General features: G+C 34.5%; 1 protein-coding gene across 1 annotated transcript; it reads right to left on the bottom strand.

The window, feature by feature from the left end:
- Nucleotides 1-5,632: 5,632 nt before the first annotated feature.
- On the bottom strand, nucleotides 5,633-7,915 carry LOC132284046 (pentatricopeptide repeat-containing protein At3g48250, chloroplastic-like). Its single transcript, XM_059786105.1, has one exon. It carries the CDS (start codon nucleotides 7,815-7,817, stop codon nucleotides 5,913-5,915), a length of 1,905 nt encoding a protein of 634 aa, XP_059642088.1. The 5' UTR covers nucleotides 7,818-7,915; the 3' UTR covers nucleotides 5,633-5,912.
- Between the last annotated feature and the right edge of the window lie 7,195 nt (nucleotides 7,916-15,110).

Consider the following 15,110-nt stretch of genomic DNA (forward strand, 5'->3'; position numbering starts at 1 on the left):
GACCAACCGTAGTGATCTATCATACTTCGTAGATAAATCTCCACACTTATTAATGATTGGCAATCATCTACACGTAATATAAAAATACTTAATGGAAGCTCTGGTAATGCTTTGAGCCTCTTACATCCTTCTACAACAAAGGTTTTAAGTTGAGAAAGTCATGAGATGCTTAAAGGTAAACTAAAAAAACTGTTTCTGCTTAAATTCAACTTTATCAAAGAGGATAAGCTGCCAAGGTCGTTGGGGATCCCTCCTTCAGACAGATTGCAATCACTAAGATCAAGTTCTGTTAAGGAATATAAACCTGTTAAAGAAGGAAGCACCAAACACAGAGAATCTTCACGTTTCCTTGGTAAAAACCAAGAGGATGACTGAGTCGACATTGTTCCCCTTCATCAACTAAGGGATAAGAATTTGAGGTCTTTCAAAAGAGTAACGGACGATGGTAGTCATTTGATAGCAGTTTTATTTGCGTGAAGCTCCTCTAAACATTTTAAATTTCTGAGGCCTTCTGGCAATTCCTCAAGTTTTGAGCAGCCAGAGAGTTTAAGAGTTTTCAGACAGCTCAACCTACAAATGGTTTCTGGAAGACTTGAATGGTATTTGCATTCACTCAAATCCAACAAAGCAAGGCTAGTGAGATGTTCAATCGATAACTAGAGCACTTCTTTTATGGCAGTTTTATCCAAATAAAGTTCTGATAGATATACCATATCCCACGAGATTTCTGGAAACTTTTCTAATTTCAAGCAGCCGGATAGAATAAAAGTGTCAAGATATTTCAAGTGAATACTGCTTGGAAATTTCTTAAGATTTGTGCAATCTCTCAAATTTAATAAAGCAAGCCTTTTGAGAGCTCCAGGGGATGAGTGAACCTCCTCCAAACTAAGACAATCCTCAAGAATCAGTGTCGTCAGCTTTGGAATGGCTGTGAAGTCTGAGGTCCTCGATAACCTATGGGAGTGACTGAGGTTGATGACTTCCAACTTGGGCAGAGGCTGTTGAAATAAATGGAAAATATTAGAATAACTGACTCTCATGAACATGAGAGTATTCAATAAGTTATAATACATACTATTGATCATACCTTTATTTCCTTCCAAAGTCATGCAATGCGACTATAACACATTTTGAGTTCAACAAGATTCTCTGCCCGAAAACTTGCTGGCAGATAGCTTGAAGGGTATGCATGCCAATCAAGCCACTTCAACTCATTTGAAAGATGTGCAGGACCACGAGAAAACAACACATTGTGCAATACGAGCAGCCTTAGTTTGGTCATCTTTGTGAAGGCTTCCATACTACAGTTGATATCTTTCGGTGGAAACAGTTTCAAGACTATGCCTTCAACTTTTTCTGTCCCCTAGAAACCAGCAACACAAAGCATCATTATACGACCCAATATAATACGAAATGTCTCTTAGGATAATAAAACTGTGGCTTCTTCAATAAAATTTAGCGTAAAAGAACAGTTTTTTTTTTGTCCTTTTTTCTTTTTCTATTTTCTTTTTTTTTCCCCCTTTGTTTTTTTACAAACCATCTTACTGTATTTTCTGCCAACACTGAACGAATATCCTTAGGGCGCCACAACCTGCTACCTTTTCTGGCTTCCCCAGGAGATTCTTGATCAACAATATACCAACCCATTCCTTGTATCAAATCATGCATACAAAGCCTATTTTCCGAAACAGTTATGAGAGACTTTTCTATAAGAACAGGCATTTCAGTCCCTGGGAAGAAGCCGCAACTCTCAAGTATTCTTTCTACATAACTCTTGTCTTTCGCTTTGAAGAAACATGCAATACCAAGGAAAACTTCCTTCTGCATTTCATCTAGTCCGTCGAAGCTGATTTTAAGCACTTGATGAATTTCTTTGTTAGGAATTTTGTGCAGCTTACTCAATGTGTTTTTCCATTGATGAGTTGTTCTACCATATAGAAAAGATCCCAAATAAGAGCTAATGGAAGCCCACGGACATAATCTACCACCAGGTTTGAGAGCTCCAAATAACCTTCAGAAGGAAATATTTGATGAAACGCTTTCCAAGAAAGGAGCTGGAGAGCTTCTCCACATTCCAGTGCCTTCACATTGTATATTTTAGTCACTCCATAACTGGTTAGCAGATGTTCATCTCTTGTTGTTACGATGATTCTACTCCCAGAACCAAACCAATCAACCTTTCCTAATGCTTGTAGTTGTTCTAGTCGATCCACATCATCAACAACGACAGGAACCCATCTGTGACATAGCCTGTTCTTTATAATACTTACTCCTCCACCAACAGATGTAATGTTTATATTACTTTGATTACTTTCACTTAACTAAGTTCATTTGTACAACAAAGATCTGAATATGAATTAATTGACTTCAAATCAAGCAGCAGCAGCAGCAGCAGCAATGCTACTCTCTGCAGAACCAAAAAGACCATAAATGGCCTTATGCTTACGAATATGATGAGGGCATTTATAAAACAGATCTTTGGCCTCAGAATGTCTACCTACCTGAAAGAAAGATTGACATAAATGAAGGTAAGCTTCAATGGATGGATATTCCTTCCCACAGAGTGCCTTCAAGAAGTCCCCTGCAACCTCCACTATCCCAAACTTTAAATTATATTGAACAAAGGGTTCTGGGAAAGGTAGGTAGTTGTGTTTCTTCATTAGACAAAGAAGGTTCATTGCTTCTTTAAGTTTCCTATCTCCTAAAAGCTTATGAATAAGACTTTTTGTATGCAGCTTGCCAAGGTCATAAACAAGCCACCATCTATCCTGTTTCGGCCAAGAAATCCATTTAGTAAGACATCCAAGAGATCGGCATCAGCATCACAATTTTTCTCCATCATCTTTGCAACACAAATTATTGCCTTATCAAACCTAAAAAAATAATTCCATGCAACTGATTAGTAGCATAATGACCCGGGAAAAAAAAATAGTAGCATAGCTATAGAGAAACAGTGGTAACCCTGAGGTTATTGCCCGAATGGAGTATCTATAACTTGGTGGCAAGCCTACAAAATGAGAATATATACTAATCAACTACTCGTAACTGCAAATAAATGATAAGGAGAAAATGTCTAATCATCACCGGTATATACTGGTATTTTCCAAAAACTCTATAGCACACCTTTAAAAATTGGTGCAAGTGCAATTCTAATAACAACAGGAACAACTTGATGGTTCAAACAAAGGTATTAAATTTAACTCAAGTTCTTAAATGGTTCAACAGTTGTCTTGGTTCTCAATATCAATCCAACATTCCAACTAAAGGAATAAATATATAAATCCACCTCTAAACTAATCGCTTTGTCAAACATGTATGTCACAAAACAAGTCTTTTAACTGTTCCAAACCCCATTACCCGACTTTCTTCAAGGTTACAAAAAGGATGGGAAAATAATTACCAAATAGCTGTTGCTTCACATTTCCTGCATTGTATCATTGTTACAAACAAATATGTATCCACCAAGTGCCTCATTCTGTGGAAATGTCCCTGCTTTTCAATGCCAATTCTCAAAGTCAACACTCTATAATGAAAAACAAATGCTAACTGTGTGTGATGATTGAAAAAGGCAAAAATGGTGATATTGATACTCGAAATTAAATGAGTAATACCATAGCACAACTTAAGTTATTCAATGCAAAAAAACAATTATGTAAATCTCCCAATCGCTCTGCTCCCACTCAAAATTACAAAAGAACCCTTCTGGTCTTAAGACACAAAATAAAAAAATAAAAAATGCAAGAACAGATTCTATTTTAATTGTATGGCTTTGTAAGAAAAAACATTTTTTACTGAAATTTTTTCACGACTGAATAAACATACGCACTTATATATCTATATATTCATAGATCTTGGTGTAAGAAGGCAGAGAAATGCTTGAATCGAAGGCAGAGAAGTGTTTGGTGTAAGAATCTATTATTATCTTCCGTTAAGGCCATCTTTGAATCGAACATCTCTCCCATCTTTGTCATGCTTTGCAAAGATTATGTTCGATGAACTTTTTGTATCACATTCTAATTAGAATTTGCTCTACATTCTTATAAAGAAAAATAAGGCAGAGAAATCCATCTATGAGCAAGATCATTTCTGGAATCTATGAGCCATACTGAGTTCTGGATCACTCGATCTAGAACTTACTATAGCTCCTAAGCATACATCTCCACCTGGTAGGTTGCTGCTTGTACCCATTCTAGTAGGATCACTTCTGAGTTCTAACTGTTCAAAAATTTACCACCTTACCTCACAAATATTCCTTATTTACCCAAACAACATCACACAACATGTCCTCATTTTCTGTAGAAACACTAAGAAATACTTGTTTTCCGTAAAGAATCAAAGTTGCTTGATGCTACAACAAAAACAATGAAAGAATAGGGTTATCATTATTTATGCATTTTACAAGAATAAGTTTTGTTTCACGTATGTTTATGCACAATTTTATACACATATTAGAGTCCTTAGACCAGCGAGATATAATGTTTTGCTGCAAGAACAATAATTGGGGACCAAAATATTTTTGAGGAACTTAATTTTTAAATGAAAAACAAAGTCCAAAAATTTATTGACTAAGCATCCTAGCAAAGATTATTATCTGGACATTTTATCGTCTATATATACATATATATATATAGTTCAAAGGTAAGTCTTATATTACGAACAGATTAAAAATAATGACATACATGATTCTTATTTGTCAAACAAAAAAAAAAAAAAAAAAAAAGAAAAGAAGATGATACCCATGAAAATAACACAAAACTTCAATTAAACAATGCATCATGAAATTTATAAATTTGTATTCTTTGAACTGAACGAATTTCTTACCCATGTCAACAAAAAAAAAAAAAAGTCCGTTTGTCAATCAAGAAATTAAGTGTAGCAAAGCAAAGAATGAACTTTTGGTTATTTCTATATGAAAAACTCTACTGAGTCTAGAGTTTTTATTTCATCTTTTCATAAACAACCAAAGCAGTTATCTCAATGAAAACTGAAACTTACAAGGTATACTCTTTCCTCGCTTCTCTCCTACTGTTTCTCTGTCTCTCGTGGTTATATCATCATTCTCCTTGAGATATAGTTCAGTCAAAGACTTTGTCACTATACACCTGCAAATCCATTTGTAATATATATACAAATATATCCCGAACTCGGCTGAACTTGGATTCCAATTGGGTGGATATTGTTTTAACTGCAATCACTTGCTACTCACTTAAAAAGTTGAATATAACCGAATAATTCAATCACACAGCTTCATGTTCTTCCATTTTTGTTTTCCTCTTATTGATTTTGGAAAAATTGCCAGAGGTAGTACCTCAGTCCAAGAGGTGCGAGAGTAACCGTTTAAATGTTAGGCTATCCAACTTCCCCTCTACTTCTCTGTTTAGTTTGAATGAAAAGTACAAATAAAACAAATGAACTGTGCTGGAGTTTAATTAATACAAATAAAATAGAATAAAAAATTTGTGTAAAAATGTATAGATATAGTAAAAATTGTTTACACTTTTAATAGAAGTATATATATATATATATATATATATATATATATATATAATAAAGCAAATTAAAAGCAAATTACAAGCAAAAGGATTATGGATATCCTCAGCACAATTATGACAACTCTAGGTGAAAATCTGAATGGATGCACTAAAATGTATAAATATTTATTCATTAGAAACAAGAGCAAAAGTCTTCTGCTTTGCATCTACAATATCAAAACAACCACTCAAACCTAATGAACTTCGCAGATATCGTACTACTACCCTCACTTCACGATAAATTAATTATGCTTCAAAGACCCAAACATAAAAAAAGAAATATCTGGATGGTAATCTGCAGTGTGAAGAACTACCAAAAACTACCAAGAACTAAGTTCATTTGTACAACAAAGATCTGAATATGAATTAATTGCCTTCAAATCAAACAGCACCAGCACTTCTACTTTCTGCAGAACCAAAAAGACCGTAAATGGCCTTATGCTTACGAATATGATGAGGGCATTTATAAAGCAGGTCTTTGGCCTCAGAATGTCTGCCTTCCTGAAAGAAAGATCGAAAAACATGAAGGTAAGCTTCAATGGATGGATATTCCTTCGCACTCAATGCCTTCAAGAAGTCCCCCGCATCCTCCACTGTCCCAGACTTTGAAATATATTGAACAAAGGGGTCTGGGAAAGGTGGGTAGTTGTGTTTCTTCATTAGATGAAGAAGTTTCATTGCTTCTTCAAGTTTCCTTTCTCCTAAAAGCTTATGGATAAGACTTTTGTACGTAGCTTGCCAAGGTCTTAAACGAGCTTTATTCACCATCTCAACCAGCAATTTGTATGCACCATCTATCCTGTTCCGGCTAAGAAATCCATTTATTAAGATGTCCAAGAGATCAGCATCAGCATCACAATTTTTCTCCATCATCTTTGCAAAACAAATTATTGCCTTATCAACTTCTTCAGCTGCACAATGCCCTTGTATCAAAATGGTCCAAGTCTTGAGATCAGGAATACATCCGCTTGCTTCCATCTGATTCAGCACCTGACATGCTTCTTCTAGCCTCTTTGCTTTACAAAGTCCATATACCACTTGGCTGTAGGTTATGTTATCAGGTTCATACCCTGCATTTCTCATCGTCTCCACAATCTTCTCTGCTTCATCAAATCTACCCACACTCGTCAGAGACCTGTGAATCCCATCATAAACTGCCTTAGAGAGGGAATTCCTGGCTGACTCAAATTTCTTCACAACTCTAAACACCAAATCTAAATCTGGACTATTACTTCTTGATATGGTCTGCAAAAGCACACTGCAATCCTGAACTGAGGGCTTAAATGGCCCATCCATCATAAGCTCATATAGCTCCACCGCATACTTAAACATCTTAAATTTCTGAAAGTGCCTCGAAATCTTTATGTAAGTATCAAGATCCATCTCATGTCCTACACTCTTCATTTCCTTCACCATAATCCAAAACTCCCCAATTGAATCATCCCGACCTAGAACTCTAACAACTGCATTATAAGTAACACTATCGTGTTCAAAACCTGAAAGTGAACCGACCCAATTGAAAAAACTTAAAGCTTTTGATGGATATCCTCGAAGCTCCTTCAATACCCTCAATACAAAATAATCGGACACCGGAATTTTCATCTTCTCCAACTCTTTAACAACCTCATGGCCCCAATCATTCCCAATAACAACTTCAACCACATTCTTCACTACACTATCAATAGCACTTTCATCAACCATCTTATTGTAGAATTGGGTCAAAGCTTTGGCATCGCTTGCCATCTTTGAACTCCGAAAAAACACAAGAATTGTCTTGTACGTTTCTTCATCAATATAAAGCCCTCTATCTTTCATTTTCTTAATTGTGATCCAAAACTGCTTGATTGACTCTTTGCTAGTAAAAATTCTAAGCATTAAGCTAAATACAGAAGAACTGGGTTTAAACCCATTTTTGTCACAGACCCAAGTGAAGAAATTCGAGGCCTTTTCTGGGTCTTTATCGAGTCTCTTCAAAATGTATATAACAGTTTCATGGGTCAATGTTGAGGTGGTGTTTGATAACTCAAGCTCCAATTTTTTGGACCAATCATTGGCCAATACGAGTTCAACAATAGAGTTTGGATTTGATGAGAAGAATAGCTTTTGATGGAAATACAGAAAATTGAAAGCGCGAGGTTGTTTAGAGAGAGAAGAAGGAGCGAGAAATGGAGAGAGGTGAGAGTAGTGAGTCACCTGAAAGGAAAGCGAGTGGGTTCCAAGCATCCGAGTCGAGTGAAGCGAGTTGGCCAGCTGGAGAGAGCTCAGTATTCTTTTTGCTCGATTCATTTCCGCCTTTTTGAGATTCTCAACCCTCTCTGAAGTTGGAACTTCGTATAGAAATGAAAGCTTTGAAGGGTTTCTTTTAGGGTCAGTTTGGCAGAGTAGAAAAGGGAGGAAAGGGCAGGGAAGGTGATGGAGGGGGATTAAAAATGTGTGTTTGGCAAAAATTGTTGGAAGGAAAGGGAAGTGAAGGGAAGGGTTTGGAGGGTTAGCTTGTGCCTTCAACAGTAGATTTTTTAACCTCCTAAAAATGGGAGGAAATGAAGGGAAAGGGAAGGAGAGGCTTAATGGGTGATTTCAGATGCCAATTTTACCTCAAGATCGCAGAGAGAGAGAGAGACCGCCGGTGATTGAAGCTTGGAACGGTGACCCGAACTGGAACAGCAGCCACGGAAACTGAAGGATATGGGTTTTGGATTTTCTGAACAATCTGAAATGATACATCGATACGAGTTTGAACTTTTGATTCTTGCAAACAGATAGATAAACTGGAAATATATGGGTTTTGAATTTCTGATTCTTGTAGAGAGAGAGAGAGAGGCCAAGTTCAGTGTTGAGAAGGAGTTGCAGTGATGGAGCGAGATTGGGGAGGCTTTGCCCTATTTTTTTATTTTTCTTTTCTTATGGCCTCAAGTTAAAGACTTTATATATATATATATATAAATAATAGAGATGGAGGATTAGGGAGGCTGAAATGATTTGCCCTAATTTTTATTTATTTATTTATTTTTTATTATTATTTTTTTTGGCAAGAACATGAAACTATATATATATATATATAATATAAATATAAAGGGGTATAATAGTCCATATGTTAAAATAATTCCCTTCCATTTCTTTTCCTTTCTTTTCCCAAACATAATTATTGTCCTTCCCTTTCTTTTCCTTCATTAATCAACCAAACGCAATGGAGGTTTAAAATTATCCTTCATTTTCCTTCCCTTCCCTTTTCCTCATAACTAATGTTATCATTCCCCTTCAAACCCACCGTACCAAACAAAGCCTTAGGGTTTAGTCTTTCAGGCAGAAGAAAAATGACCCATATTGATACTAGGGTCGGATTCAGTAACCCAAATGTTGTGGATTCTCTTGCTGGTCTTTTTCCAGATGGTTAGGACTTGCTTTGAGAAGATTGGATCGAACATTTTGGTTTTTGGGCTTAGGCCTTGTCACCAGGCTTTTCTTCGGCCTGCTTGTTTATTTTTTTTTTTTATCCTTTTGGGCTTTTTTAACTCATTGGGTCATGCCAGTATCTACACTCGTACTGTACGTTTCCATTTTTATACAATTGCTTTAATTTCGGAAAGAATTGAAAATACGTTCTTTCGTTTTTTTTCCTTTTTCCTTTTCAAAGACATTTTTCTGTGTATCTGAATTTGAATAGTGTTTGACTAATAATTGGAAATTTTGATAGTCGGACAAATTCGACTAATCACATAAATCAATTCAAGTTGTCCGACTTGACTTTCGGAATCCAAATACACCATTTCTATCTCACCCTCTCCATTTGAATTCTCTATGTTCAATGTAAACAATACAAATGCTAGCAAACTTATATATATTAAAAACTAGGTCAAAAACTGCAAAACAAAAATATGCTAAGTTATGCGTGTTGGGGACACAAAAGTTTTTAAAACTTTATGAGGGTTTTTCAAATAAAAATCTTAATTCATGTCTAGAGACAAGTTTTATGCATGAAAAATATGATGATCCATTCAATTTAAGGATAGAAAACTTACAAGGTTTGAGTAAACCTTATATCTCTCCTCTAAAGTAAATGTTCTCACTTATTATAAATCCATTTCCTAGATGTCTCTTCCTTGGATCTCCATCTTCTTGGTAATGGTCTTGCCGTAAACCTCCATGAATGACCTTGGAAAGTTAGGCTTGTGGGAGCCTCCACTAGATGAGAACATTAACCCTAAAATCCTAGAGAGAGAAAATATATTTCTTTTTCTTCCAAAAGTCACCACTAAAATATACATGGACCATATATAGGCAACATAAAGATAAGGAAAGAAAACAATAAATCATTCTCAATCTCTAATTCAAATATCTCCAATCTAATAGGATTCCAATATCAAGTTGGGTTATAAGTGAAAATCCTTTGGACTTATTATTTTCTTGGCTTCAATGAATTAATAATTGGCCCGATCTATGGACCCAATTCAATTAATTCATAAATTAATTTCTACTCCACTAAAAGAAATTAATTGAACTCCAATTAAATAATAAATAACCTCTGAGTCAATGTTGCACTTTAACCCCTCTATGCATAATTAGTTATCGGATAAATAAAGCCATCAATCCGACTACTTAATTAATATATTTATTTTGGTACCTTTGATTATTTCTGACTTGATCACAATAAAACATTTGTTTGACAAAAATAATAATTTAAATAAATAAATACATAATAAATTATTTTTTCTAAAAACACACACGAAGGCCTTCGAATTTACTTTGTGATCAACCATAATCAATACAAAATAAATACAAGTAGTAATGATGCAAATATTAAAAATATAACTCTCTAACTTTTAATAATAATTACCCATAGTGCTGGTTTAAGGATTCCGAAGATTCCGCCGAACAAATCAAAGTAATTACTAATTAATAAAAAAATCTATAATTCTCTCATGCTTAAGAGTCAAATACCATGACGGGTGATAGGGAGCAATTGCATACGACGACTCTCGTAATATATCTCAATCTAACGCGGATCCAGTTCAAGTCTTAGTTAATAATGAGTCCATCCATAATTACCGACCATGAACTATTTATGATTACTATTTATATTCATATATTGATCGTCATCACATACATATATAAATATCTCTTGTAATCAAGTGGACACTATTAATTCCATAATGAATCGAAACATAATATATTAAATTCACCAATTGTATAAAGCATAAATATTTCAGATATCTTAGGAACATATATCACTTTAATCCAATTAAGAATTCGTTATGCCAGGGCATATAAATCCTAACAATGCATGAGTTCATTACAAAACTCCTTCCAAGATGGAGGAAGTTTAGCAATAATTACTCATACATAGAAGTTTTCATCAAGGGACATTCCAGCAGTCGTAATATCATTTGCTATAAGCTGAAATTCTCTAGCTTGTTAAAAAACTGATTTTCCATCTTCCATCTTGTAGCTTACGTAATTAGAAGCCAAAAACTTCTTATTACAAGCTTCTTCAGTCGTATAGACTAACTTCAAAGTATACATGGCTCAGTCAAAAAGTAGGCGATCTTCAATTGACGAAGGAAAATTCCTTCTTAATTTCCTTTCCACCTTTGGTAATTCTTGCCATCAAAAGCCTCGATATTCGGTTGGACAACTGAAGAACCATCATTCGGAAACATTGATGATGAAGCCATCAGAGGGAACTATCTTCAAATTGTTGGAACAATTAGTTGAACAAATAAATAATTTCTAAAAATAAAATTAAATAAAATTGTAAAGCACAATTTTAAATCAAGGCTTAGAGGCAAGTAATCGCTTTTTGAAGATAATTGAAGCATCTTCTAGGTACAATCAGAATATAAAGTTGCAGCACTATCTCCGGGATTCAACTAAGCCAAATTTAACGATCTATTTATTTATAGAGTGACACCCTCTATAATCCCATATATCCATCTCCATCCAATCATATATCCAAAACAAAATTTTAATTGGAGAAATTAAATTTAACATAATTTTCCAACTTGAAAGAATTTCAGGTTCCATTTGGTTAGATAGAAACAAGCAAGAAAAGAAAAGAAATGGAAAATGAAATAAAAGTGAAGTGAATGAAAAGAAAAGTTATTTTCTATCAACAATTTGATTAGCATGAAAATTTATTCAGGAAAATTGTATGAAAATATTAGTTTGTTAGTTTGAATAGCTTGAAAATGAAAAGAAAGTAATTGTGCATACTAAAATTACCCTTATGATTTCAAATACTAAAAAAATAAATAAATTTGTGTTTGATGATGTCTATTTTATCAAAATTTTAATAAAACGATTAATTATTAAATTTAATAATATAATTATTTATATTCATTTATATTGTTTAAATTAAAACAAGGGCAAATTTCTCAAAACCCCCAAAACTATCAAAAAACGATCATAAAACCCCAACCAATTTAAAAAAACCCCAACAATATAGCAACGTTGTCATTTTACCCCAACTCTGGTAATTGGCCCCGTTAACTCAGCACGTGGTTAACAAATGCTTTGACAAATTGACTTTTGTGACAAAAATACCCCTGCTATCACATGTGCCAAAGAAGTGATGTGTATTTAAATGTGTTATACTGAAAAAAAGCCCCAAGCTTGTAATAGTAAAAACCCACAAAAATTACTTCACGTTTTACTCATCTTCCCTCCCTCCTCCATGCACGTTGCAGGGAGCCCTAGAAGCCACCCGAGCCGCCGTGTTTCCTCCATTATAGGAACCAGAGGAGTGCCAGGAAGTAACGTAGAAAGTAATAAAGAGTACAAAATTTTGATCCGAGTGCCAGAGGAGTGCCAGAAAGTATGACATCTGCTATCCATGTTCACAAAATATGCTTTCAAAGGAAAAGGAAAATTGAGAAGGAAAAGTATTCACCTTTTTATGTTCAGTAGAGGGACGAAAGAGTAGCGTTTTATTGGAGAGTTTAATATCATATCTAGCTTCCCTCGGTGTGAGAACTTTGTTTTTTTTTTTTTTTTCTTCCCTGAGTTGTGATAAAACAGATTCAGAAAATCAAAAAGGAAAGCCAACATACACAATTCAAAATTTATATATATGCCAGAAGAGAAGCAGTTTGATCATGACCATATGTAGTATATCATATGAATGCAATAGGAAGGGATCCAGAAACATCCAAACCAAAGAGATTCATGGGCAAAACAATTGATTTAAGGGGCAAGATTTTGAGCTAATACTTTTTGGAGCTTGTAGAAGAGGCTACCCTGCACAGAAAATCTCCTCTGATTGTGGTAGCCAGGCCATGGTTTCCATTAGACAAAACTCATCAACTAAAGGAAAATTAGAATTTAATGACCAAAATTAAACAATATTCCAATCAGCTTTCTCTCTGTTTCTCCACAGACACAAGCAAAGACCACAACTTTCTACCTTTCTCGCTGTTTGCTGTTCTGAATAGATCTGCCGGTTTTATACTTACCGATACTTTATTCCAATCAGCTTCGCCGGGGTTCTCAGCAAAGATCACAACTTTCTACCTATCCCGCCGTTTCAATTGTGTTCTACCTGTCTCGCCGTTTCAAGTGTGTTCTGATCAGATTTGCTGGTGCCGGTTTTTTATACATACCGATTGTCTATTCTGATAAGATTCGCCGGTGGTGTCTCTGTTTCTCCACAGACACGAGCAAAGACGACAGCTTTATACCTGCCTGGTGTTTTGATTAGATCTGCTTCCGATCATCTTGGCCATCGGTGTCTCTGTTTGATGAGGTTTGCATCATCAACCGCTACTAATAGGCTAAATCTTATCTTAATTATTCAAATACAAATAATTATTTACTGTGTTGATATTTTAAATAAATTTATATTAATTTTTATTTTTAGGTTGTCAGTGTTCTATTAGGATTTCACACTTTACCGAATTGTATTAGGATTTGTTATTTTGCTTATAGAAGTGTTTAATTAGAACCATCCAAAGAGAGAAACAAGTCTGAAGTGAATTCAACTTTGTTGATGGGTTTTAGGATTAAAAGGTGCCGGAATGCACAGAGACGATCTGCCGCTGCTGAAATCATTGGCAGTAACGAGGACCTGGTGGTGGAGATCCTTGTGCTTCTGCTGTTGAAATCTGTGGTTCGATTCAAGTCCATCTCGAAAATGTGGAACAGTTCTACAAGTCCAGTTCCCTCTTGAAACAACAATGGAGCTGCCATACATAGTGGTTGTGAGGTTTTTGCCGCCTGGGCAGTGGTTGTTAGGCACAGTGACGGTGGTGGGTTATATGATGGGAACCAAACATAGATGTAATCAGTAAAGGATAATATTGTAATTTCAAACATATAATTTTTTGGTTTTTTAAATAAAAGGGAATATAATAAGGGTAATTTAGTCATATCACATACCCTTAACGGCCAATTACCAGAGTTAGGATAAAATGATAACGTTGCTATATTGTTGGGGGTTTTTTAAACTGGTTGGGGTTTTATGATCATTTTTTGATAGTTTTAGGGGTTTTGAGAAATTTGCCCTTAAAACAATACTTCAAGACTTCTTAGGTAAAAGTAGAACTAACTATTCATTTAATAGAAATAAGGAAGCTTAAAAAATAAATAAATAAATAAAAAATTGGGCTCATGGGCTTTCAACTAGAGAACACAAAAAGAGCAAAATATATATTATTCTCTGTATATATAATAGAGGTCTGTATATATATATATATTAGATACAATGTATATATTTGGAACAAAAAAAAAAAAATCGTCCGAATAGTATTGCAAGAGAACATGTTTCGACAGAAGTTGCCTTTTAGAAGTCCACTAAAATAGAAATTTATAATAAAATAAAAAATTCATAGGTACATCATTGGTAACATCTCCACTACATAAAGCAACATGTCACATATTCATTACAAATTGTTACATGTATAATATAAGCCAAAAAAGAGAAACGCTTCATTCAAAAGACATCCAGCACAAAAACAAAATAAAAGTTCACAACTATTAAATAGGTACATCATTGGTAACATCTCCACAACACAAAGCAATATGTCACGCTTCCTTCAATATACATCCAACACAACAAAAATTAAAATTCATAGTTACCAAATACACTACTATAAATAACACCAACTAGTACAAGAACGAAGTAGTCATTCTGAAAATGTTGGGAACAGAACTTGGTAAATGCTCACAAACTTACCGAGCATGAAAACCTGAAAATGTTGGGAACAGAACTTGGTAAATGCTCACAAACAGGAAGAAAATAATTCAGCATGCAGTAAGTTAAAAGTAGGAAAAATTATGGACTGTAAGGCAACAAACTTTGTCAAATTATGCAAGTGTCATTCTGTACAATTTTGTTCGTTTTTCATTTAGTGAATTATCCAACAGTTTTAGCAGAAACTCCCCATACATTAACTCTGGCTTTCTCTGAATCATTAATTAAATTGGTATCATTATTTGTTTAATGTTTCTACATTTAGGTGGTCAAAAAATATATTACATTAAACTTACTTTCAACTTCTTGAACAATTTTTTGCCATCCCATAATTCCATGAACTTCATTACAAATATGTCACAAGATGTCCTAATATTATCACAAAATTAAAAATA

The sequence above is a fragment of the Cornus florida genome, unplaced genomic scaffold, assembly GCF_030987335.1.
Source record: "Cornus florida cultivar Cherokee Brave unplaced genomic scaffold, ASM3098733v1 CherokeeBrave_3.0.0_Hap2_Chr11, whole genome shotgun sequence".
NCBI lineage: Eukaryota > Viridiplantae > Streptophyta > Magnoliopsida > Cornales > Cornaceae > Cornus > Cornus florida.

Coding starts and splice junctions, on each gene's coding strand:
- LOC132284046 (XM_059786105.1), bottom strand. CDS start 7,817: ATGAATCGAGCAAAAAGAATACTGAGCTCTCTCCAGCTGGCCAACTCG.